This window comes from Anastrepha ludens, chromosome 2, assembly GCF_028408465.1.
Source record: "Anastrepha ludens isolate Willacy chromosome 2, idAnaLude1.1, whole genome shotgun sequence".
NCBI lineage: Eukaryota > Metazoa > Arthropoda > Insecta > Diptera > Tephritidae > Anastrepha > Anastrepha ludens.
This window is the reverse complement of record NC_071498.1, coordinates 139,949,375-139,975,694: the sequence shown is the minus strand read 5'-3', so window position 1 is coordinate 139,975,694 and position 26,320 is coordinate 139,949,375. Positions and strand designations below refer to the sequence as shown.

Here is a 26,320-nt window from a genome sequence, read left to right as displayed (position 1 = left end):
TAGGTATTTCTCTTATTGTTTTGTTTGTTTATCGTGGAAATTGTTATTTTGTGCTAAACTAATTCGATGCCCTAGTGAGGTGACCACTGGAAAGGGGGAGAGGAAGGACAATGAAACTCTACTCAATACGAATAAAAACAAAATGAAACAAACCTAAAAATTATTCTTATTGTTATTGGTATTATTGTGCTTATATGTTGTGCTATTTGTGTATACCTTGCAGAACGTGACAATGGAACGAATTCTCTTTTAAAACTTCACCTTAATGATATAACGCTGACACGAACGTGTCTCACGGTTACACGTGTTTGGCATTTAGGTGAAACGAATACTTCCACTCATACAGCACTTGGAGCCAATGAACAATAATCAACTCGAAACATTGTGAGCACTTCAACTCTCAGCGATGATCGGTCGGTGTCACAAGCGCTAATGCCCTGATCCACATTTTGTGAGTCTTCAAATTCCGTTCGAAACGATTCATGTCATGTCGTGTGTGGGGTTATGCGTGTGAAAAAAAATTAAGATAACAAAAACAAAAAAAAAAAACAAAAAAAAAGAAATAAATAAATACCATTTAAAATAGCATTTTTAATATATGTGACTTACTATTAATTGTGTGTAATGTCCAAAATTTATCAGGTCAATGGTGATGCCGAGGACCAAAGGCAAACCGATAAGTCGGCTAACTATCCACTTTGTTGTTCGGCGCGTCTAACCTATACAATATGTGCCTTTATTGCCATGATTGTGCACTTGTGCATGCGAAACATATTCGATTTTAATATACTCTGCATGGTGAAGTCGCATGGAGAAGATGCAGTTCTTAACTCGAATAATACATTGCAATCACTATATACAAGTGATAGTTCGCAATCAGAACAAAAGGTAAGTACTTGCATAAAAATGAACGCCGGATAATTCCAATATTGCGAGTTCCCAATAACTGTTTGGGAAAAGATGCACTAAATGTGAAAAGCAGTGATACGCTTTAACCACATAAACTGGCTATTTTCCAAATACTTAGAGTAAATCAAACCATGGTGGGGGTTCTACGTTATCCAAACGCCCCGGATTTATACCCGGCCGGATTGTCATATCAGCAGCATTCCCCAAACATTTATGGCGATTGTTTATGCTGTTACAACAAAAAACAACCATCACCACTTGTAAACTTCGAACTATAATTTTGACATGTATTCTCATATATGTATACAAGCATGTGGTTGTGTTCAATCCGGATGATTGAGGAAAGACTCCAACCATCAGAGATTGCGTGACGTCACATTGGTACAGTTGCATGAAATGATGGAAAGAATAATGAAATGACACCTGTCGTGGTACCGTTACCTTGGTCTCAGCAAATTTGACAATGAGTGACGTCGTATTAGTACCAGTATGGCCAGATTAGAGTTTTCGTAACTTGATTTAGCTTTGTTTTTTCGTTATTTAGTCTTGGAGTTTAAGTTATTTCTTTATGACATTTTTCTAGCCTGTTCTAATAAATAAACTAAATAAAGTAAAGTTTATAATTTTGTAAAGTATATATTTTTTTTAAATTAGTTCAATAATTCACTCAGTTTTATTTAGCTTTATTTTTTTTAATATCTTGTCGCATTGCCCGCGATTGCGGTTATTGTTGGTGTTCTTCTCCTTTCAGTAGTCAAATCTCTCTCTCGCCACTGCCTAGCTTTGGATAGAAAAACGCACTAAACTGCCTATTTAAGGAAAATAAAATACCAAATTTTTATTGAGTTATTTAAATAAATTTGTTTAAGTGACAAATTGTCAAAATGTGCGTATTTTTTTATAAATATGTTATGGTTATGTACAATTTAATTTATGAGTTTTTTGTTAAGAGAAACTCTTTTGTTAAGAGAACGACTTTATACTGAAGTTATATAACAAGATAAGGTACTCTTTTTGTAAAAATGTTATAGTTTCTTCAGTATTTTATGGTATTTTGTTGCTTATTTTTACTATGAATGCATCTCTTGATGCCCTATGTCCCACTAAGGATAGAGGACCAAAAGACACGATTACATCTCTTTGGTTTTAATTCGCATTCAGTAAATTCAAATGTGTAGAAAGGTTTTCAATGTTAAGAAGAGCTAAGGGAAGAAGATTTAATATTCTAACATAACCTTGAAAAACAAAAAAATTAATTTTCACTTTCAAAGTATCAAGTTTTATAAGAACCAACAAATGTTCATTAACATTAAAATCATCACTAAAATTTTTTAAAATTTTTTTGTTTAATATATAGTACAGTTTTTTTAACTTACAGTTTCGGTAGCTTTAAATTAAAAAAAAAATAAACAAACACCAAACTTAAATATTTTCGCTTTTTGAGCATAAAAAAGCATTAAATTTTTTGCAAAGAGCAAATGGTTGGCAACACTGCACAACTCAGCTAATGTGACGTCACGCACTCTCTGATGGGCGCAATCTTGTTTCTATCATGAGAGAGTTGTGAAAATACGAACAAGAAAGCAAGATGAAGAAGAAATTACACAAACAACACACGAATAAATTGAACAATTGCGACGTCACAAACACAGCGATTCTGTCAAATTCGCAAATTCGAGCAAAATGGCAATAGGGGAAATGGGAGAGAGCCAATTGGCATTTCATTTTGAGAGGAAGTTGAAAGTTTTTACTGGATAAAGTTTTACTTGTAAATTAAAAAAAAATTGTATTAAATAGAAATTGGCCAATGCTTAAGAGGTATGTACTTCAGAACTACAGCTTCCAGTCACCGTTGCTGCAATTTCCGGAATGCAAATCGGAAGCAATTTAAGTATCTTTTTGGGCTTGTACTTCTTGGTTATTAATCAAGGCAAATTGAGTAGTGGAGGTGTCGCCATTAAAAAGCAGTTAATTATTTGGTAATTTGACCATTTTGACAAATCTGACGTCAGCTCCCTTCGCAATACAAAACAAATGAACAAACAAAAGTAGGAGAAAATGCATGTTTGTGAAAATTCAGTGAATGGCTTGGTAATATTGTGATTTGTGAGATTAAAACTAAAAAAACGAATGCAAACGAAGTGCCCCATTTTTTCTGTTTTGGTTTGCTTAACTTATATAAGAAAAAGTTATTTATACAAGTTTTAAAATTGCAGCGCAAGCAACGAGGCCATCAGTTATCTGAATACTTATGAAATACGAAATTACAAAAGTTAAAATTATTAAATTTTGGACAAAAGAGAGATTACAAATTAGTATATAGGGTAAACTTAAACGTAGCTAGTTATATCTGCCTTAGCAAGTCATTTAATTTGTATTTATATTATTTGACGAGGGCTCTTTCAGTAGATCGAGAGGGGATGAACATCCAAAGACTGTGCTGAAGCGCATTTGTATATATTGGAGGTTGAATTAGTTTTAAAGGTTTTTTTCGAAGATTAGGGGCTTTATTGTGAAAAAACGGTACAAAATATTTTATTCGAAGTATTGGCCATCGCTAGCTACAACTTTCGCCCATCTTTCGGGCAATTTCCGGATGCCGTTTCTCCAAAATTCTGGCCGCTGCTTGGCTATCCATGACTCAACCCATATTTTGGTAGCCTCGTACGAGGAGAACCGCTGGTCCGCCAAATCGAGACTCATATGCCGGAACAAATGATAATCGAAGGGAGCTATGTCTGGACTATACGGCGGGTGGGATAACACTTCCCAGCCAAGCGTTCCAAGGTATTTTTTGACAGGTTGAGCAACATGCGGCCGAGCGGTGTCATGTTGCAAAATAACCTTGTCGTGCCTTTTTACCGTTTCCGGCCGTTTTTCTTTCAATGCCCGGCTTGAACGCATCAATTATAGTCGGTAACGATCCCCGTGATTGTTTCGCCCGGTTGGAGCAGCTCAAAATATACGACGCCGACCTGATCCCACCAAATGCAGAGCATGATTTTCTTGCCGTGAATATTCTGCTTGGCCGTCGACGTTGATGCGTGGCCGGGCAAACCCCATGATTTTTTGCGTTTTGGGTTATCGTAGTGGATCCATTTTTCGTCGCCAGTCACCACCCGATGCAAAAAACCCTTCCGATTTTGTCGCTCGATCAGCAATTCGCACGTAAAAAGTCGCCGTTCGACGTCGCGCAGCTTCAACTCGTACGGGACCCAATGTCCTTGCTTTTGGATCATTCCCATCGCTTTTAGACGCTTGCAAACGGTTGATTTATCAACGCCCAATGATTCAGCAAGCTCTTCTTGGGCTTGGCACGAGTCCTCGTTTACCAATTCCCCCAATTCCGCGTCCTCGAACTTTTTGGGTTGGCCAAGACGCTCCTTGTCTTCGGTGTGAAAATCACCACTTTTGAATCGTCGAAACCAGTACTCACATGTTGAAATCGACGGAGTATGGTCTGGGTAGGCCTCCTGCAGCAATTCACGGGCTTGGGCTGTATTTTTTTTTCAAATTGAAGCAGAAAAGCAAAGCTTCCCGCAAATTGCGTTTCGACGGCACGAAAGTTGACATACTCGGAGCACGAAAACACTGCGTTGTTTATACTTCAGCGAAATGACAGATACTGATAAACAAAGCCTAGGGATGAGGCTTTGTCATGAATATATATTCAGTATTGCCAACGCGATAAAGTGATAAATAGCGCCATCTGTGTGTCACCTTTAAAACTAATTCAACCTCCAATATTTTGGCAGGATGATAAAATATGCTCCAGTGATAATTGTCCGTGGCAGTTGGGGCATTTGTTTGGTGTAGAACGATTCAAAAGATGAGAGTGAGTGAGTATGGTGTGGCCAAGCCGTAAACGAATTAAAGGTTTCAACATTTTTAAAGGCAAAATAAGTGGAAAGATGGGTTTTATCCTCTTGTGGTTAACAGAAGCATAGTGGTAGGTGTAGAATTGCCAGTCATCAAGAAGAGTGGAATGACGCAAGCCTCCAAATACAGTTTTTTGAGTTTTTATGCGGAAGACGCCGTGGCTTGAAAGTATATGCGTGTGCGTATAATTTCTTGAGTTTGGCTGTTTCCATTGCTTTCGCCTACTTTTCCGCTTTCTTGTTTATTGATGGAATCAAGGCGAATCTATTAAATGTGCTGTTGATAGATCATAAATTTTGTTTTTTTTCTTTCTTTTTTTGTTTTCTACTTTTCCAATATTTTGCCATGACAATCAAACATACAAAACATTGTTGTTGGTCTAGCGCCACCACATTTAATAAATGCCCAAGTGGACTCTTACGGCACGGCGAATTTGGAAGGCGCAATCTTCTCCTCTATCATCCTTAGTTATTAACTAATTTGGCAATATATAAACATACAAATGGGACAAATTATTGCGGACAAAACAAAATCATGTGATGCTAAACTCGTTCTTTTGCTTTTATTTTTTTTTTAATTTAAATCGAGGTGGCTCAACTGAAAGAATTGTAATTTTTGTGATTTTTCGCGCCAAAAATGTAATCAGCTGTTCGTAAAACTTGTAAATAGTTACTCATTTACTTTTTTTAATATTTTTCTCTTTGGGACCTTATCTTGGAAATTAAGTTACTAGCAAGTTACTGTTCTTACATAAATAGACCTAATATCCTATATAAGTAGTGCAAATCAGTTGAACAATCTCAATACGAACTCTACCAAATTATACAAGGTGAAGTCCAAAATAAACAAGACTGAGCTAAAATAGAAACGACAGGAGCTTTGTTCTGATAACTTCGAGTTTAATTATTCAAAAAAATCCCCTTCTGGCCTCGATACACTGTTTTGCGCGATCTAAAAGCTTTTCGAAAGAGTGATTTACGTCATTGACCGGAATGTCCTTCAGGATGTCGGTACAAGCCTTTTGGATAGCCTCTACGAACGCAAAACGTTTTCCTTTCAAGGCCAAATGCAATTTTCCGGACAGGTAGAAGTCACCGGGAGCCTTATCAGGCGAATACGGTGAGTGATTCGATGAGATGGTGCATTATCATGCAATAAGGGTCTGCCTCCTCTTTTGCGGTATTCAGCGCGAATTCGACGAATGCGATGCAACAAACGCTTCAAAACGCCAAGATAGAAAATCGCATTGGCAGTTTGGCCCGTTGGCTACTTGTGGACAATTCCCTTCGAATCGAAAAAATTAATGAGCTTACTTACTTACTTAGGTGGCCATAACAACCCGTTACCGAGTTACGGCCGACCTCACTAGCTCTCTCCAGGCGCCTCTGCTCCGCGCGCGCCTTCTCCAATTCTATATACCAAGCGAGCATAGGGTTTCCTCCACTTGGTCTTTCCACCGGAGCAATGGTCTTCCTCTTCGTCGGCTCCCTTGGACTTCGCCCTCGAACACCTTCTTTGCTGGAGCTTCTTCATCCATACGCACGACATGCCCTAGCCAACGCAGGCGTTGGATGGCGATGCGTTGAACTACGTCAATGTCGGCGTAGAGCTCATACAGCTCGTGGTTCATTCTTGAACGGTAGTCTTCGCCAACGCGCGAAGAACTTTTCTCTCGAACACCCCATGAGCGGCTGCATCGCTTTGTGACACTACCAATGCCTCTGCGCCATAAAGCAACACGGGTATGATGAGCGTCTTGTAAAGTGTTAGTTTGGTCATGCGAGAGAGGGCTCGACTACTCAATTGCTTACTTAGCCCATAGTAACACCTATTAGCAAGAGTGATTCTCCGTTTGATCTCCAGGCTGATATCGTTGTTGCTGTTAACGGCGGTGCCAAGATAAACAAACTCTGGCACAACTTCGAAAGTATAGTTGTCCGCAATGACGTGCGTTCCTACACGCCGTGTGTTCCGCGTTGTAGACAACATATACTTCGTTTTACCCTCGTTCACTGCCAGACCCACTCGTGATGATTCCTTCTCGATAGCAGGAACCGCAGCCGTGACATCTCCCTTACAGCGGCCGATAATGTCAATGTCATCGGCGTACGCAAGGAGCTGGACACATTTGTAAAAAATAGTGCCATTACGATGCACACCTGCTTTTTGGAGCACGCCCTCCATCACGAAGTTGAAGAGGTTGCATGACAGTGGATCGCCTTGTCTGAAACCTCGAACGGTACTGAATGGCTCGGAGAGGTTATTTCCTACCTTGACGGAGCTGGTTGTGTTGCTCAACGTCATTCTGCAAAGCCGTATGAGCTTCGCTGGTGTACCGAACTCAGACATGGTGGCGTACAGGCAATCCCTTATCGGGCTATCGAACGCAGCTTTATAGTCGACAAAGAGATGATGGGTGTCGACTTGCTTTTCATGAGTCTTTTCCAGGATTTGGGGTAATGTGAAAATCTGGTCGATGGTGGACTTACCACTTCTGAAGCCGCACTGATAAGGCCCGATCAGTGTGTTGGCAAACGGCTTAAGTCTTCCACATAGGACGCTAGACAGGACCTTATAGGCGATGGTTAGAAGACTGATGCCCTGGTAGTTGGTGCAGATCGTCGGGTCACCCTTCTTCAGTACGGGACAAAGGACACTGAGATTCCAATCGTCGGACATGCTTTCTGCTAGCCATATTTTGCAGATGAGCTGATGCATGCTCCCTATCAGCACATCGCCGCCAGTCTTGAACAATTCAGCGGGCAAGCCGTCAGCGCCAGCCGCTTTGTTATTCTTGAGCCGCTGAATGGCAACTCTGATTCGGCATGACTAGGTGGTGGAACGTCCAAATTATCGTCGATTGGCGGTATCGGGTCATCTTCTACTGGGTCGGAATTGTGTGCGTCATCGCCCGCAAGTAAATCGCAGAAGTGTTCCCTCCATATGCCCAGTGTGGACTATGTATCCATAACCAGATTTCCGTTTTTATCTTTGCAGGCTGATGCTCCGGTCTTGAAACCTTTTGTCAGACGCTTGACTTGTAGATAGAATTTTCGAGCATCATTCCTGCCCCTGTACTCCTCTAGCAGCTCACGCTCACGCTTCTCCTGTTCTCGTTTCTTGCGTCTGAAGAGGCGCCTCTCTTCCGATCTCTTTTCCCTGTAGTTATCTCGCACGGCCCGCGTTGCAGCTGACTGCAGAGTTCTTTTGTAAGCTGCATTCTTCGCTGCAGTAGCTTCGCGACACTCTTCGTCGTACCATTGGTTTCGTTTAGGTGGGCGTTGAAACCCAATGGTTTTTTCAACGGCAGCTCGCATAGAGCGGGATATATGTGCCCAAAGTCCGCCTGCGTCTGCAGGTAGAGAATCGTGGAGGAGCAACTCCGAGAGGTGAGCGGAATAAGTTTCGGCAGTCCGTTGTGATAGCAGCTTAGCGACGTCTAGCTTTCGTTGCGTAGTGGGGCGCACGTTCTTCGCATTGCATAACCGCATGCGTATCTTAGCTGCGACAAGATAGTGGTCAGAGTCGATGTTCACTCCACGGAACGTTCGCACATCCTGCACACATGAAGCATGCCTTCCGTCGATCACAACATGATCAATTTGGTTGCACGTTCTTTGATCAGGGGACAGCCAGGTGGCCTTATGGATGTTGAGGTGTTGGAATCTGGTGCTACTAACTACCATGTTTCGCGCCGCAGCGAAGTCGATCAACCTTAGACCATTGTTCGATGAGGTCTCGTGGAGGCTGAACTGACCGACGGTGGGATCGAAGACAGATTCTCGCCCAACCTTTGTGTTGAAGTCCCCGAGTACGATCTTCACGTCGTGGGCTGGGCAGCGGTCATATACTTGCTCGAGTCTCGCATAGAAATTGTCTTTGATGGCATCGTCCTTTTCCTCCGTTGGGGCGTGCGCGCAAATCAGGCTTATGTTGAAGAACCGTGCCTTGATACGGATTGTGGCTAGCCTATCGCTCACAGGTGTGAACCTAGAGACGTGGGACCGAAGCCTCCCGCTTACAACAAATCCGCATCCTAATTCGCGCCGCTCCGCATGGCAGCTGTAGTAGATATCGCAGCCTGCTTGCTTAGAGCAGCCTTGTCCTGGCGGTGATATCAGCCGTAATTTTTTCGAGGGCTTCCGCCAACTGGATAGAGGCACCTTCCCTATTTAGGGTTCGGACATTCCAGGTGCATATCCGTAAATCGTAGTCCGGTTTTCGTTTGCGATGGTTGTCAACGTTGAGGGGTTCATTATCCGAGGCTATTGCGGTCTTCACTGGTTGTGTTTTGTTTTCCGTGGCGGGTCCCAAACCCAGCGCACAACCCAAATTTAATGTCTTGGGGGGACATTCGTTCACTGCCCGGCGGGTGCTCAGCAGCTATCCAGGATGGCCAAGGAAAAGACGGGATCAAATCCAGGGGGCTGTGTGTCGACTTGGATAAAGCAAGTGACAAGGATAGGTCCCTGGAGTTTGCCATGTTAAACCCAGTCAAGGCCGTTGCCTTGTATTGCTAAATCCCATACATCCCTTGCCTTGTATTGCTAAATCCCATACATCCCTTGCCTTGTATTACTAAATCCCATACATCCCTTGCCTTGTATTGCTAAATCCCATACATCCCTTGCCTTGTATTGCTAAATCCCATACATCCCTTGCCTTGTATTGCTAAATCCCATACATCCCATGCCTTGTATTGCTAAATCCCATACATCCCATTAATGAGCATCGACTTAATTTTTGACTTCTCCAAACGCGATTTTTTGGGTGATGCCTCGTCTGGGATCTTCCATTCGGCTCTTTAACGCTTAGTTTCAGGTTTATGTGGGAAACGTCCCGTTACATCACCAGTTACAATGTTGTATAGGAAGTTCTCGTGTTTTCTCGCCTCTTTAATGAGGTATTTCGAATGTTAAATTCTGAGTAATTTTTAGTCCTCAGTTAACTTGTGCCCAAATGATCAGTTAGCGCGATAAATCGATGTTTTGGAGATTTCCAACTCCGATTCCATAAATTTCAATGAAGATTTCGGAGCATTTTTCATAGATTTACGAACAATGTCGATGGAGTTTTCGGTGATTACTAATTTTAGGCGGCCCGTATGTTTATTGTCATTTATGTCCTCACAACCATCTCTGAAACGTGTAAACCACTCATGATCCCTGACACGAGATGGACAATCATCGCCATAAACTTTTTTCATCAATTCAAATGTTTCGGTAAACGTTTTACTGATTTTAAAACAAAATTTCTTTATTCGAAACTCATTTTTGTACCGATGACACAAACATACTGACACGTTAGACACAATAACTTCGTTTCCACTGAAACGAATGACACCAAGCTTTCACTAGAAGTCAGCTAGGGATGTAACTTCCAACGCACTAATTCATTGCGCAAGATTGCGCATATAAAACCAATTTTATGACACCAGTCTTGTTTATTTTTTACTTCACCTTGTATGTTTTTTGTTTTGTATGAAAAAGTTCAAGCTTCAGGTGAGAAAAAGTTGAAAAAAAAATATCAATACAACAATGGAAGACATTTTTACAGTGCTAGCTATTATACAATTTTTTTTTTTTTTTTTGGTTTATATTTTAGTAAATATTCCTTTTCTCTCATTTCAGTTGGGCGACATTGCTTGGACACGGCAAGAGGAGTTTTCTATACAAGCCACGTTTTACTACGGCTACGTAATTACACTTTGTTTTGCCGGTCGATTGGCTGACAAATTTGGCGGTAAATTCTTCTTCATACACTCCATTACAGCACAGGCAGCGCTGTTCATGCTGATACCAGTTGTCGCACGCATTAGTTATGTCGCTACTTTTACTGTACGCTTAGTTCAAGGATTGGTGGCGGTAAGCATAAGCAAATACAGCACAACAACCTCGTTACTTAAATGCGGCTAGGTGCACTAGGTTACTAGGTGTTTTTGTTAGACTCCCAGAGCCTCTCTTAACTTTTAACTGTGGACAAATGGTCGCGCAGACCTGAACGATCTGATATTGAAGAAGACGGAAAATGCTGTGTAAATTTTGAAAATATTTTTTGGTTCCTTACAATAAAAGTGCTCAGGCTGGTGGTACGAAAAAGGAATGCCCATTCTTAGTTCTAACGATATTCAGCAAATGACTTGTTATTGTTGTGAAAACGGATTCATATAGAACTGCGTATTGTTAGAGATTTCGCATTTTTAATAAAAAATTATTAATAGAAATTAAAAAATAAATAGTCAAAATTTGTCAATATGTGGTGTGCACTTTCTTTTGATGCTGACTGTATATGCATATGTTCGAAATTGTCCAACAGTGCTTGGAAGATTTTATTTTTTCATTGAAAATTTTGAAATATTGATTATTTTCGATCCTTGATTTTTACTATACAAAAACCTTAAATTAATATTTCTCAAACTGCTCCGAAATATCCAAATAATTAATGTAATTTCGAACGTGTTAGTGCAAACCAGCATTTCATTCAGTCCAAGGCGCATTCATTAAAGGTAGTGGCACTAGACCAACAACAATGTTTTGTACGTTTGATTGTCAAAGAAAAGTATTGGCATAGAAGAAAAAAGAGAATGAATTCGCCTTATTTCATTCTGGGCTGACAGCCACATGGACACGACGAAAAAAAACCAAATCAGCTGATTTACCGATACCACCTTTAATAGATTCGTGTTGATCCAGTCTTTCTTGTTCTTGTTGAGTGGAGAATTAAGTCTTAATTCCTGAGATAATTCCGAATACTAGATAATAATAATAATAACACCGTCAGTCTAGGCTACAACGGTCCATAGCTTATCTGTTTATATGCTGCAGCTGTCTACTTCACGTATCCATTTCAATAGGATGATTAATTTTGCGCCACCCGTATATACGAGGTGTGTTCCAAAAATAAGGTGAATTTTCGATGATTATTATTTTTATGTTGGTACACTCGTATCGAAGTCATGTTTAGTTTGTTTGTGAGAGGCATAAATAAGACAAGTGTTTTGCGTGTTCGGCGATTTTTGCTATCGGAAAAAATGGATCTAAGAAGCTGCATTAAAACTTTGTGTAAAAAAATGGAATTAAGTGCTCAAAAACACTTGAAATGTTGTCAGTGGCATACGGTGAGAGTACTCTGAATCAAAAAAAATGTTTAGAAGTGGTGCAAGCTTTTCACAGAAGGTCGAGAAAAAAATTGCTGAATTTTGACCAAAAACAACGTCGCATGAGCATCGCTCAGGAATTGTTGGATGACCTCAGCGATGATCCAGATTTGCTTTATAGGGTCCTAACCGGTGACGAATCATGGGTATATAATTATGACATCGAAACCAAGAAGAGCCAAGACCGAAAAAAGCAGCCAAGTTCGATCAAATGTCAAGGTTTTACTCACTGTTTTCTTCGATTACCATGGCGTAATGCATCAGGAGTTCTTACCAGTAGGTAAGAAGGTAGTATGGTAAATTTTAGTATTGCCTTGAAGTTACGCGCCGTAAATATTTACTCCGACAGCCAAGCGACAATAAGGGCCCTCTGGTCAGTGACGGTGCATTCGAAACCGGTCAAGGAATTCCTGGCCTCACTTTCGACTGCGTCCGAATTCTTTGACATGAGCCTCATCTGGGTTCCTGATCACAGCGACATTGCAGGAAACTGTGAGATGGATGAGCTGGCCAGACAAGGAACATGTGAGGGGATTTCCCCGCGAAGGGAGAGAATTGAAATCCTCCTGACTACCTGCGGTGTCTGCTCCTGAAGCGATGGGCTTCTCGCCAACTCAGCGAGCGTTGGGCAAGTACACAAACTTGTAAGGTGGCAAAATCCTTCTGGCCACGTGTGGATCGGGGGCGCTCGGGCAAGCTTCTGCGGCTGACAAAATCTCGCCTCTCAAGTCTCGTAGTTTTTCTCACAGGACACTATGCGCGAGGAATGCATGCCGTGAGACTTGGAATTACCTCGATTCCTTTTTGAGTCGGATGTATGGAGGATGAGATGAAATCAGCTCAGCACCTTCTTCTTAGCTGCCCTGCTCTGGCGGGGTTCAGATATAGGCATCTTGGCTCTTACTTCTTTGCTAAGCTTGCTGATATAACTGGTGTTGACATAAAAAATCTGATAAATATCATCAGCAGTACAAAGCGCTTTGCGCAAACCCAGCACAGTCATCGTTCATAATCCACATACTCACAAACCCATCCTCGTAACCATCCCACCACCACCTCTCCCCGCCCTCTCCTTTCATCCCATCAGTTTTCTCTTTCACCTTACCTCTTTCACAATGGCATCACAAAGGACGAATCCGTTTATCTTCGTCTAAGTGTGCCCATTCCTTGGGCAACCATTCCAACCTAACATAAACTATGCGCCGTTTACGTGAAGCAATCAAAAAAAAAATGCCCGGAATTGTGGAAAACAAACTTCATGGCTTTTGCAGCTTTGCTTGTGAGGGATTGTTTGGCCAAAAACAACACCGTCATGCCTCAGCCACCGTATTCACTAGATTTGGCCCCCTGCGACTTTTTCCTGTTCCCACGATTGAAGAGACCCACGAAAGGATGGCGGTTTGCGGCGATTGTGGAGATAAAAATCGAATCGCTGAGAGAGCTCAAGGACATACCAGAAAGTGCATATCAGAACTGCTTGGAGGATTGGTAAAAACGCTGACACAAGTGTCTTTTATCTGAAGGGTACTGCATTGAAGGAAATAAAATAGAAATTGACCAATAAATAAATATTTTTTGAGAAAAATTAAAATTCACCTTATTTCTGAACACACCTCGTACAGATTTTAACGGGTTAATTGCTTCACAAAAACCGGTAAGGTGGACATTTTCAGAATTTTTTTCAGTAGGTACTACACTTTTTTACATGGGAACAAGTCTTTCAAAAGTTACGTGAAAAGCTGGAAAAAGTTCCAGGCATCGATATCGAATACTTTATAATATTTTTTAATTTTTGAGTAATATTATATCATTAAAAAAATACTTTGATTTAGGGTTTTGGAAATCCAGCACTTTACCAACTTTTTTCCACATGGGCGCATCAAAGGGAGCGAACCGCTTTATTATCGATTGCCTATGGCGGTTACTCGATCGGTGTTCTCATAGCTTTTCCATTGTCTGCGTTACTTTGCCGTTACAATTGGGAATTGACTTTTTACATAGTTGGTTGCGCGTCTATGGGATTCGGAATTAGCTGTCAATGGTTGGTTTATAACACATTGGAGGAGCATCCCCGGTTATCAGCGGAAGAACATGACTATTTGAGGAAGGCAAACCAGGAGAAAACAAACGTAAGTTATGCAAAACAATTCAAACAAATCAACAAAAAATTTACTAAAATGTGTACTCTGCTCTGTGTGTGCGGCGCCATAACAGGTAACAAATTTTTCTGTTGCTGTAAGATGATCAAATACTTAAGAAAAAAAAAATTGGAAAATTACTATTTGATTGATACGATATTACCAAACATCAGAGCACGCAACCTTAATCTATTTCCAATACTAGAGGCTGTTTTGGCAAAAGAAAAAGGGCGATGAGTTCTCTCCGGAACGTCCCGGATTTGATTTGTTCTAAAACCATGCGTCTGGAAAGATTCCTCCACACAAGAAAAGCAGGGAGATGACAATCTCTTATAAGTAAATCGCAAATTAATGGATGCGAAGGAAATACAAATCCATTTTAGTTATCTCGCGTCTGAGATGGCGATCGGTCTTTTTCCAACCCATCAAAGTATAGTAACAGGTAGTTTGTAATATAAGCGAAGTAAAGTGCGTTTCATAATCATAAGACACCTTTGGTATACAATTTTTGAACTACCATTAATTCGCTTTTACTTGCCGGAGTAGCTTTTATTTGGCGACATTTTAGCAGTTATAGACATCAATGGTTTCTGGTACAAAAGCTCACTCTATTTTGTAGAACCGTTATCTTTTTCCAAGAAGCTGCACTTTTGCTAGTCTTTTCGACGTTTCATAATGATAAGACACTAGTCAAAAATAAGCTTCTGAAGAGATAGAAGGTGCTGATTGTTGTTTTGGATGACTTTGATTATAATTTTATTCAATTTAACCTAAAATGCCGAGGGGTTCAATATTATCACAAGCGGAGCTTGGGAAAATTTCGGCCTACAAGGATTCAGGATTGTCTATCAAATTTATTGCAAAAAAACTGGTAGAAGTCGTTGTGTTATCTGAAACTTTTTACGGAGTCCTGAGAATTACAACATTTTGAAGCCTGTTGGAAGAAAATTTTCCCTATCAAGTCGAGAACAGCGAGCAATCAGAAGAAAAGCTTCTAACTCGACTAAGGCTTGCGCCAACTTGGCCGCTGTTGTTGAAAATAACAAAAAGAATAGTTTGGCCCACATTACAAAGATGCAATCAGTTAAAATTATCAAAAATAAGAAAAGGATCCCATCTTTTGCAACGGCACACGCTGGCGCATCTTCAGTTTACAAAAAAACACCTACACACCAACTGGGACACAATAAGATATTTTAATATTATAATATTTTTAATGTTGCCCAATTTCATATTATTTTTTAAAAAGGTTATATTTTCGGATGAAAAAAATTGGAACCTTGATGGACCCGATGTTTTTTTAATTATTGGAGGTATTTGCGCAAGAGCCGCCTCTTATTTTCCAAGCGCAACTTCGGTGGAGATTCTGTTACGGTTTGGGGTGCATTTACATCGAAAGCAACTCTTGATATACAGTTTACATCATCGCGAATGAATAGTGGGGACTACAAAAACGTTTTGGAAAATAGTCTCCTTCCTTTTATTCAGGATAATCGGGAAGTGCCCTTCGATTTTCAGCAAGATAACGCCCGAATCCACGTAAGCAGGGAAACAAGGCTGTACGAGGTGTGTTCAAAATTGTTGACAGCTGCTTTGCTTGCACGTGTTTTGGCTCGTCTTCGATTTTTACCTATTTAAAAAGATGGATCAAAGAACATGTATTAAATTTTGTGTCAAAAACGAAATAGAGTGCGCGAATGCATTCCGAATGTTGACTGTGTCATACGGAGAAGCTACTTTGAACCAAAGCAACGTTTATCGGTGGTACAAAATGTTCTCAGAAGGCCGAGAAGATGTGAACGACGAAAAGCGTACCGGACGCCCGAGCACTTCAACAACAGACGAAAAAATTTATGAAGTGAAGAAAATGGTATTGGCCAATCGTCGAATCACCGTTAGAGAAGTTGCGGAGGACCTAGACATATCGATTGACTTGTACCGTTCGATTTTTTTCAATGATTTGGACATGAGACGGGTCGCCGCAATATTCATACCAAAACTGCTCAATTTCGACTAAAAGCAGCATCGCATGAACATTGCTAATGAGATGTTGGACTCTCTCCGCGACGACCCAAATTTGCTCCAGAGAATCATAACTGGTGACGAATCGTGGGTTTATGGTTATGACGTGGAAAACAAAGCTCAATCATCTCAATGGAAACTGCCGCACGAACCAAGACCGAAAAAAGGGCGCAAAGTTCGGTCGAATTTAAATGTTTTGCTTACCGTTTTCTTCGACTGCAGGGGCGTTGTGCATCATGAGTTCTTGCCACAGGGTAAAACGGTCAATAAGGAATACTACCTGCAAGTTATGCGCAATTTGCGCTAAGCAATCCGCCAGAAACGCCCGGATTTGTGGAAGAACAAAAATTGGCTCTTGCATCACGATAACGCCCCTGCTCACACATCGTTGCTTGTGCGCGACTTTTTGGCCAAAAGGCCACCGTTTTCCCTAGATTTGGTCCCCTGTGACTTGTTCCCGGAACTAAAGAGGCGCATGAAAGGACGACGCTACGCTACGATTGACGAGATAAAGACGGCTTCGAAGGAGGAGCTGAACAAGATAAAAAAAATAATTGTTTGAAGTGCTTCGAAGATTGGAAAAAGCGTTGGCACAAGTGCATAGGACTACTTTGAAGGGGATGGGGACTATTTTGAAGGGGACTACTTTGAAGGGGACAAAATAGATTTAATGAATAAATAAATAATTTTTGAAAAAGCACTAAATTCGCGATTCTTTTTGAACACACCTTGTATAAATCGGTACTCATTGACAAATGGAAGTTCACTCTTTTGATGAGATTTTAAAAAATATTTTGAAATAAGTGATGACTATATAAAGTGTGATCGATTTAGAGGTATCGGATTTTAAATTGAAATAAAACACCAAAAATTCAAATTGATTGGGCAATCTGAATTATTTATTTTTTAAAGATAACCCCTTTCAAATGTTGGCCAAAACTGCGCCGTAATTCGGCCATCCGTAAATACCGATTTTGAACGACTCGCTGGAGGGCTTGATCCTGGTGGCCAATCCACTGGTCCGAAACGACGACGCAACAAATCCATTGTTTCACGGGATGTATGGCATTGCGCCATCTTGTTGAAACCAGCGCCGTGTCGTTGTAGAAATCACGGGCTTCACTTTACGACATCAGAAAGTCGTTTATCATGGCGCGATTGATTTCACCATTCACTGTTACATTGGTGCCAGCCTCGTCTTTGATTCCTCCAGCCCATAGGCCGCACCAAACGATTGTTTTAAATGAATGGTTTTAACACCTGTTCATGAATGGTTTCGGGTTACACTTCAGCCCAAATATGGCAATTTTGCTTATTGACGTAGCCATTAAGCCAAAAATGGTCCACATCGCTAAACGGTGATGTTCTCGTACACCATAAGTTGGCCTGAGCGCACGATACATTTTTTTCACAGAGCGTCGATTTTCGTAATAGAATTAAACGATTTGTAAACGTTGTTGAGACCTAAATCTTTTCATGATGAAATGTTAATGAATATTAAAAAAAAGTTTTGTATTTAGTTTAACAGTAATCACGCGTTATCTGTCAAAAAACCTCTATTGGAAAAAGTGCCTCCAATCTGGTCACCCTTTATTCACGGTTACAAAGTAATTGGGCCCATTATTGAGCACTTTTGCAAACAGGGAGGCTTTTGACAAAACTCTATGTCGACGTTTTTATTCGATCGACCAGTAAAATGATGATCACTTCCCTCACCTCTAAATGTATGTGTCCAGTACTCTGTTACTAAATCTCGATCCCGTCGATTGTATGTTCTCAAAGCTTAGTATGATTGATTTACGTTCCCTGTACTCAATTTAGATTTTGAGGTTATGTTGAAATATAAAAATATGTAAATATCTACCAATTTTTAAAATGTATTTTTTTTTTCAGTCAAACCATATTCCTTGGAAGAAAATTCTAACATCTGCGCCGGTATATGCCTTCATATTGACGCACGTTTTCCACAGCTATGGCATAATTGTGCTGACAATGATGCTTCCACGATTCTTAAAAGAGGCTCTGGGTTTCTCAATATCACAAGTAGGTTTGTAGGAATATTTCGTAAAATCTCTAAAATTCATGTATGTCTTTTTCATTATTTACTCCACAAGTCGGGAATATTCGCTTCAACTCCGTTTTTGGGTGCCATCATTGCTAAAATCATCACTGTGCCCGTATGCACATACGTCGAGAGAAGACCAAACTACAGGCCAACATTTTATGGGAAAATATTTTATGTTTTGTGTAAGTATTTCTTGAAATATATTTATAGTAACAGAATAATAATGCGCACCTACCACGACTATCAGAACTATAACTTTCTGTGTGCGAAGAGACCTTCACTTGGCTAACATAGGAGTAACATATGTATTTGCTGTTCTTTGTCGGTTCTTTCACCTAATCCTGAAAGTTTTAATTTCAATACAAGGTAGCCTCCAAAGTTTTCTAACCCATAAGATTCTACATCTTTCAATGTTGAGAAACCTGTTTCGATTTGTGTTGTACCCTGTTCTTCGAAAATCTATGTATAGGGTTGTTCAATAGGTGTGCTTCAACTTTTTTCCGATAGGGAGGGCGAACGACGCAATATTTTTTATTTTTCGCTTGTCATTTGTAAACTTCATTAGTATACATTTCATCATGAAACGCTACACACTTGAGCAACGATTGCAAATCGTGCAAATTTTTTATGAAAATAATCGTTCTGTTGCTGCTACTTTAAGAGCATTACGGACATTTTACGGTCCATTTAACAAGCCGTCGCGTTTTGGGGTTATGTGAAGTCATTGGTCTATAGTAACAAGCCGGCGATGATTTGTGAGCTCAGAGCCAATATTGAACGCGAAATTGCTGGAATTTCGGCCGATTTATGCAAAAGAGTGGTCGAAAATTGGGTTCAACGATTGGACTTCGTAAAACATGCACGCGGTGGTCATGCAAAAGAAATCAAATTTCATACTTAAATGTATATGTTCAAACTCGATAATAAAAAAAAATAAGTTAAAAAAGTCAAACCGTTTGTGTTTTATTCAAAAAAGTTCAAAAGTTGAAGCGCTCTTACTGAAAAACCCTATATGTAGCAGTTATTTATAACTTGAAAAAATTTAGCGCACTTGAAACTATCGTCAACATCTCTACATAGTCTATGTTGAGCTGTTCTTATTGGGGCGCTGGGACGTTTTTTAAATAATAGCCAGGTATGAGAGAATACGATGGGATTGTTACTTCTACCATGTAAAATGTGCTTTGGATGAAAAAAGTTAAAAAGTGTAAACTTCCGAATTAACCCTTTGTGGTGCATGTACCATTTTTGATAAAGCTTAATGGGTTATATACAGTTAGAAGGCCGAAAAATGCGAAATTTCCCGATTTTTTCTGAGAAAACTTTTAAATTTATTGAACTTAAAATTTGTAAAGATATTATGTTATCTTTTAACTGTATTTTAAGACTTAGTATTAGTAAAAATATTTATTTGGAGAGGAGTTTCTGCTGATCTCCGAGAGAACTTCTCTAAAAAAAGACGTTTTGCGGTGACCACTATATCTCTGAACTGGATCCTCTGAAATTTAAAAAACCAAACAGATTTCGTTAAAGTAATATTAAATCTAGTAATTAATCAAAGGAATGAGCAAAATAATTTTTTTTGACTAAATTGCGGTTTCTCAAAAAAAATCGATTTTTGACCAAAAAATTTATTGGTGATTCGATTAATTACTAAAAAATATATTTAAGAAGCTCGTGTAAAAATTTGAGACTAATCGGTTTAGCCGTTTTCGAGTAATGTTGGTCACCGACTGTGAAAACACCATTTTGAGAAAAACGCGCTGCCGCTCAGGCCTTGTACTTTCAAGCACTCTGAAACGCCTTTTCAAATTCGCGTGTAACTTCGAAAATATTCAGCGGAACGATGTTAAATTTTCTGTGTGTATTCTTAAATATATATGCATTAAGAAAAAAAATAAATAAAATCGATGTTTTGAAAATTTTAACTGCATATAACCCCTTAATTGGAAAGTACGAGTATATTCGACATATACAAAAAAATTAAATTTACATCTGAATTTGAATTCAACAATTTAGGTACTAATTTAAAGATTACCATCATTTTTTTATGTTCCCAAGAAATTCTGGTTTAGATTTTAACGGACCACCATTCGAAATTTGTTCTATCCATGTACAGGGTGGTCAAATAGCGGTTAAATTTTTTAAAATTCAAAGAAACAAGCAAAAACCGTTTCCTCTTTTTCAGTAAATTATTTGTTTATTCAAAAGGATAAACCCATTTCATTCACATGGCTGCATCGGCTGGTTTCACAGTTTTTCAAGACTTTGATGATGGTTTCGTGTTTCATCTCCCGAATGACTTGCTCGATATTCGCCTTAAGAACCTGAACAGTTTTTGGGTTGTTCGCATAACATTGTTCCTTCGCAGACCCCCACAAAATCCGTTAATCGCAGCTCTGAGGTAGCCAATTGGAACGCCAAGACGATTATGGAACTTGTGGCATGGAGATTGTGGCATGACACGCCATCCTGCTGAAATCAAAGTTCGTCCAATTCCACCGCACCGTAAAATCAATAGCACTAAAATGGCTCTACCCAAAGCACAGGGGACATATTTAAAATCGGTTTTGAGCATTTTTTTTTATTTTGTATTAATTTTTTGGCGTAACGAATTTTATTTAAGTTTTTTGTTCAAATACTTAAATCCATTTTTTAGCTCTCGCTCCCGAAGTATGCGATAATGCAATATTATCAGCGATCAATTCCCTGTTCCTCTTTCAAGAAGTAACCGGACAAAAGATATCAGTAACGGAATTTCGGAGACAATTGGTAAATGGACTGACACAATGAGTAGATGAACAAATTCCACTTCGGGTAGGAAAAACTGTTTGTAAATTACAGAAAAAGGAAGAAGACGTAGACAAAGTTCGGAAATACTGTTCTGGTTGTTATGATGAAAATTCAAAATTATTTGGCACTAAGAAAACCAAAAATTTAACAAAAAAAAGTTGTTACATTTTGTTACATGTGTGATTCAATAAAGCTCATTAAAAGTATATTTGACCACATTCATTCAGGTTACATTTCGGCTCTTTGGATATAAAAACGCACTAATACACCCATTTAAAGAATTTTTTTATTAAATTACTTAAAGAACTTTGTATTTTTTTGTTAAAAGAACTTTTTTTGTTAAGAGAACGCCTTTTTTGCTATATTTGAGGTTATGTAACAAGATAAGGGACTGTTTTTGTAAAAATGGTTTCTTCAGTGTTGCTGATGCCGGGAATGCTTAAATAAAACAAAACAGAGTTAAATTTCAGGCAAATTTATTTTATCTGCTTCAAAGTATGAACCGTCTGAAGCAACACACATGTGCCAACGTTTAACCCAGCCCTCCATGCACCCCTGATAGGCCGACGAAGGGATGGCCTTCAGCTCCTCCGCCGCATTCTCTTTGATCAGAAGGGATCGACAGAAATCTTCTTCCACGAAGTGGTAACTTCAACTTGGGAAACAAAAAAATGTCGCACGGGGCCATATCAGGTGAATACGGTGCTTGCACGTTGGTATTTACTTGGTGTTTGGTCAAATAATCCAGCACAATTTGGGCTCGGTCCGATGGCGCGTTATCACCATGCAAAATCTAAGAATTTTATGCCCACATTTTCGGCCGTTTGCGACGTACAACATCTCTCAAACGCTTCAAAACGGAAACATATTATTCTTTATTGACTGCATGGCCCGATGGCAGGTACTCATAGTGCACTACGCCTTGGCAATCGAAGAAAACAGTCACCATTATCTTTCGGGTACGTTTTCATCTCTTTATTTTCTTTCTTTATTATCTTTCGGTACGAATACATCTCTTGATGCCCTTTGTCCCACTAAGGATTGAGGATAGGAAGAAACGATTACATCTCTTTGATTTTTATTCGCGTTCAGTAAATTCAAACGCTTTTTAAAATGTGTAAAAAGGTTTTCAATGTTAAGAAGAGTTTAGAGAAAAAGATTTAATATTCTTTCATATCCTTTAAAGGAGCAAAAAATAAAATTTTCACTTTAAAAATATCAAATTTTATAAGAACCAACAAATTTTCATTAACACTAAAATCTTCTCAGAGTGACCTCTTTAACCTTCTTTTGTTTAATAATACAGTTTTTGTTTTAATTAACAGTTTCGGTAGCTTTAAATTAAAAAAAGAAACAAGCACCAAACTTAAAAATGTTCGCTTTTTGAGTATAATTACGACAAAGATATGCACATACATATTGTGCATTTGTGTTAATTCGCTTCAGACTTACATATAACGTAAGCAGGTTTACCTGCTGCCGCTGTTACTTCTGCTGCTATCTATGCTTTACGATCTAACTTGCTTTACGATTACACCTTGTACTATTATTTTATTCACTTACTTTTCTATTCAAAAGGCAACCTTCTCACCATTAAATTCCTTGTCATCATTATGTTAACCAGTGCAGAGCAACACGTCGTTATTAACTTGATGATTCTGTTCGTGGGTGTTTTCTCCGATATGGGATTTTCTGGCGGTTATTGGCCCAGTTTATTACACTTAACACCGTCATACGCTGGTTTGCTTTCGGGAATTGCGAACGCGTTTTCAACTTTCAACGGCTTCATTTCGCCAATCATCATTTCCGCTATAGCTGTGCAGGTGATAATCGCTGAGACATTAAGAAATATATCGATTACTTTTAATCGATGAGTTATTGTACATTTTTCAAATTTTTACAGGGGAACAAGACTGAATGGAATTATGTAATGCTTACTTTGGCTTCTTCCTACATTTTAGCTGCAATCATATTCGGAATATTGGGAAGCTTCAACTTGCAGCCATGGAACAAACCTATTGAAGAAGTCTGAGCTGTTGTTTATTTTATATAAATTGTTATAAACTGTAGAGCTGTGTAAATTGTTATAATATTTATTAACCCTAATACATATATAAATATTTTATTAATATGGTATAAACATTTTTTTGTATTTTGTAACCTCCGCTCGGAGGTGCCATACAAGCTGTAGGCATCGAATTTTAAATTGAAATAAAAAAACGAGATTTCGAATTGATTGGACAATCTTTACGTATCATAACATTTATTTGCTAAAGTTGTTTTTTTGTTTTCCTTGATCACTCCTCTCGGGAGCATAGGGCCTCGACAAGACTTGTTTTGCGTTGGGCTCGTTAATCTATTTGAATTATGACAGGGTAGATGATTACACTGCCGCTACCAGTCCTAAATGGTGAGAATGCCCACCTGTCGTTGCTTAGGTACAACGCCTTCTCACTGTCTGGAGCGCCATCTGTGTTTCACATTTTTCTGCCAGAAGGATCACACAGATGGTTGAGGACTAAATTTGATGTGCTTGCGCTATTACCGCGATTGCCCGCTCCCTCTTGCTGGCGCCACCGATGCAATGTGTAACTGTGTGTTTGTTTTTTGGTTTTGCTTGTTTTAGCAGCCACATTGCAAATAATGCGCTGACTATTTTGAGTGGGAGTAAGGAGTTTTTTTCATTGGAAATCTTATTATGCGCAGTTTTGGCCTTATTTTGGACACGGTTTCGCGCACATAATTTTGAGCGTTAGTGCCAAGAATGGTGTCAATTGAGCTATTTTTCGTTGGCTTTTGAGATTTTTATATACTATTTCACGTACTTCAACAGATATTTGGTGACTCACTTTAATTTCCCATACGTCTAGGCATTAATATCATTTGCTGCGTATTTCAAATTATGCACCGCTTTGTCACAACTAACGGTATGCACATTTTGACTGGCTACATATTTGCGTATGGGTAAATCACTACATATTATAAAACAAAGTCGCTTTTTCTGTCCCTATGTCCCCTTATACGCTTAAATCTTTAAAACTACGCAACGGATTTTGATGCGGTTTTTTTTTAAAGATAGATTGATTGAAGAGGAAGGTTTATATCTATATAATGTGAAGAAATATATAAAGGGGGCGTGGCAATCGGTCAAAATGTGGCAAAAAAACATAATTTTTTTGTTTTCACGGCCATAAATCATAAACGAATCAACCAATTAAAATGAAACTTTCTTGAAGTTTAACTTTGAAATATTTACTTTCGTTCTGCATCAAAAAAAATAATTGATTTATTTGTTATTTAACCAAAATTGTTTAAACAAAAGCAGCTCTTTTTCCAAAAAAAGCTGTTTGTGTGTGTGTTCGCTGTCAACCGAATGAAGCAATAGGCGTTAAGCGATAATCTCACCACACCTCATTAATGTTGAATTACATCGTATGGTGACGTATGTATGTATGTATTTACGAATCGCTCGCATTATTTCATTTCAGACATATGTACATATGTATCTATGTATGTATGTACTGAATTCCATGTAATTATATGTACATACAATTTTACAGCGAAATAAAACGCTATTTTCAGGTTCTATATTAGTAAATCGCACATAATTAAAATACAGTTTTTGAATAGTTTTTATTGATTCGGAGCGCGTTTAGTTTGCTATCAATTCCATACAATAACATTTTTTGTCATTTACTTTTTACGACAACTAATAGCTTATTTTCGAAGCGATTTCAACAAATGGGTACAACATTAATCCTTATCCAATTAAATACCTTAAATACATTGTTGTTTTCATATAGATCTATGTATATGGCTCTTTAGAGCATATAATTAAAAACAATATTTTTCAAGATATTACAACAGTAATTAGTAATTGAGATCTACCGGAAAAATTGCGTTAGCTGTTGCGTCATCCGGCAATGCCGCTACTCTTTTGGAAAGAGTCTTTTGGAAAGAGGCCGAACCACACACTCTACAATGAAGCACCCGCTGAAAATCGCCACCGATGATGATAACAGCGTCTGTAGTGTTTCTAGACAGAGCAATACAGGAAAATTGATGCGTGACTGCTCATTAATAGTCTGGGACGAAGCTACCATGTCAAACAAGACGTCTGTGGAAGCACTGGATAGGACAATGCGCGATTTGCGCAACAAAAATGCACCTATGGGTGGATGTACAATTCTGTTCTCAGGAGATTTCCGTCAAATCCTACCAGTTGTGACTCGAGGAACACGTGCTGACGAAATAAATGCTTCGCTAAAAAGATCCCACCTTTAGTCGTATGTCAATAAATTAGAGCTTAAAACTAATATGAGGATTTCGTCATCTTCACGTGAGAACAGGCTATTTCCAGAGATGCTGCTAAAAGTTGGCAATGGAGAATTAACACAAAGTGAGGGAAGGATTAACCTAGAAAACCTTTGTGTTTTGATAGACAACATCCAAGAGTTAGTCAACAATGTCTATCCAGACATTGATAACATAAGTTATAAGACAATATCTTGGTTTAAAGAAAGAGCTATTCTGTCACCAACTAACGAACAAGTAGATACCGTAAATAACTTGATTATTTCAAAGATTGATGCGCCGACGAAAATATACTACTCGGTCGATACTGTTCTCGATTTGGAAGAAGCTGTTCAATTTCCTACAGAATTTCTAAATTCTTTGAAACCGTCTGGACTCCCTCCTCACAAAATGGAGCTGAAAATAGGTTGTCCTGTTATTTTATTAAGAAACCTAAGTCCACCTAAACTTTGCAATGGCACGCGTTTGCTGGTAAAATCACTGAAAACTTTCATAATAGAGTGCACAATACTCACAGGATGTGGTACCGGAGAAGATGTATTGATTCCCCGAATCCCTCTGATACCATCGGATCTACCATTCCAATTTAAACGCTTACAATTTCCGGTAAAGACATCTTTTGCAATGACCATTAATAAATCTCAGGGTCAAACCTTCAACGTTGCAGGCTTAGATTTGAGTGTTGACTGTTTTTCACATGGCCAACTGTATGTCGATCCTTCAAGAGTAACCTCTAGAGAAAACATGTTTGTATTGTCTAATGACAAGAAGGCTATGAACGTTGTATATAAAGACATTCTGTAATATAGTAATTGTTGTAAAAATAATATGCAAAAATGTAGAGTATGAATTTAGATATCCCAAAGATAGCAGGAAATCTTCATGCTATAAAGAAAGGGGAATTGTTTTACTCCAAAATTAACGCGTGCGGGCCACGGACAATAATGAATAAGCCAAAACTACTGGATCGATTTTAATCATTTTTTCAGTGAGTGACATAGGGTATATATTTTATACTCGTGCGAAGCTGGGCGGGTTGCTAGT

The 26,320-nt window shown here is 39.0% G+C and overlaps 1 protein-coding gene across 2 annotated transcripts; it reads left to right on the top strand.

Annotated features, from left to right (window-relative positions):
- Positions 1 to 340: 340 nt before the first annotated feature.
- Positions 341 to 23,212, top strand: LOC128855439 (sialin-like). 2 transcript variants are annotated; one of them, XM_054090342.1, is made up of 7 exons: positions 378 to 888; positions 10,419 to 10,652; positions 13,777 to 14,073; positions 17,998 to 18,147; positions 18,219 to 18,351; positions 22,541 to 22,785; positions 22,866 to 23,212. In XM_054090342.1, exons 1-7 carry the CDS (start codon positions 625 to 627, stop codon positions 22,992 to 22,994), a joined length of 1,452 nt encoding a protein of 483 aa, XP_053946317.1. In that variant the 5' UTR covers positions 378 to 624; the 3' UTR covers positions 22,995 to 23,212. The 2 variants fall into 2 exon arrangements, with proteins under 2 accessions (XP_053946318.1, XP_053946317.1); XM_054090343.1 differs by lacking the exons at positions 22,541 to 22,785; positions 22,866 to 23,212 and adding an exon at positions 20,829 to 21,092 and having other exon boundaries at positions 341 to 888.
- The last annotated feature ends 3,108 nt before the right edge of the window (positions 23,213 to 26,320 follow it).

Coding starts and splice junctions, on each gene's coding strand:
- LOC128855439 (XM_054090342.1), top strand. CDS start 625: ATGTCCAAAATTTATCAGGTCAATGGTGATGCCGAGGACCAAAGGCAA. Junction 18,352..22,540: donor GAAAATATTTTATGTTTTGT/GTAAGTATTTCT, acceptor TCTATTCAAAAG/GCAACCTTCTCACCATTAAA. Junction 22,786..22,865: donor TTTCCGCTATAGCTGTGCAG/GTGATAATCGCT, acceptor AAATTTTTACAG/GGGAACAAGACTGAATGGAA.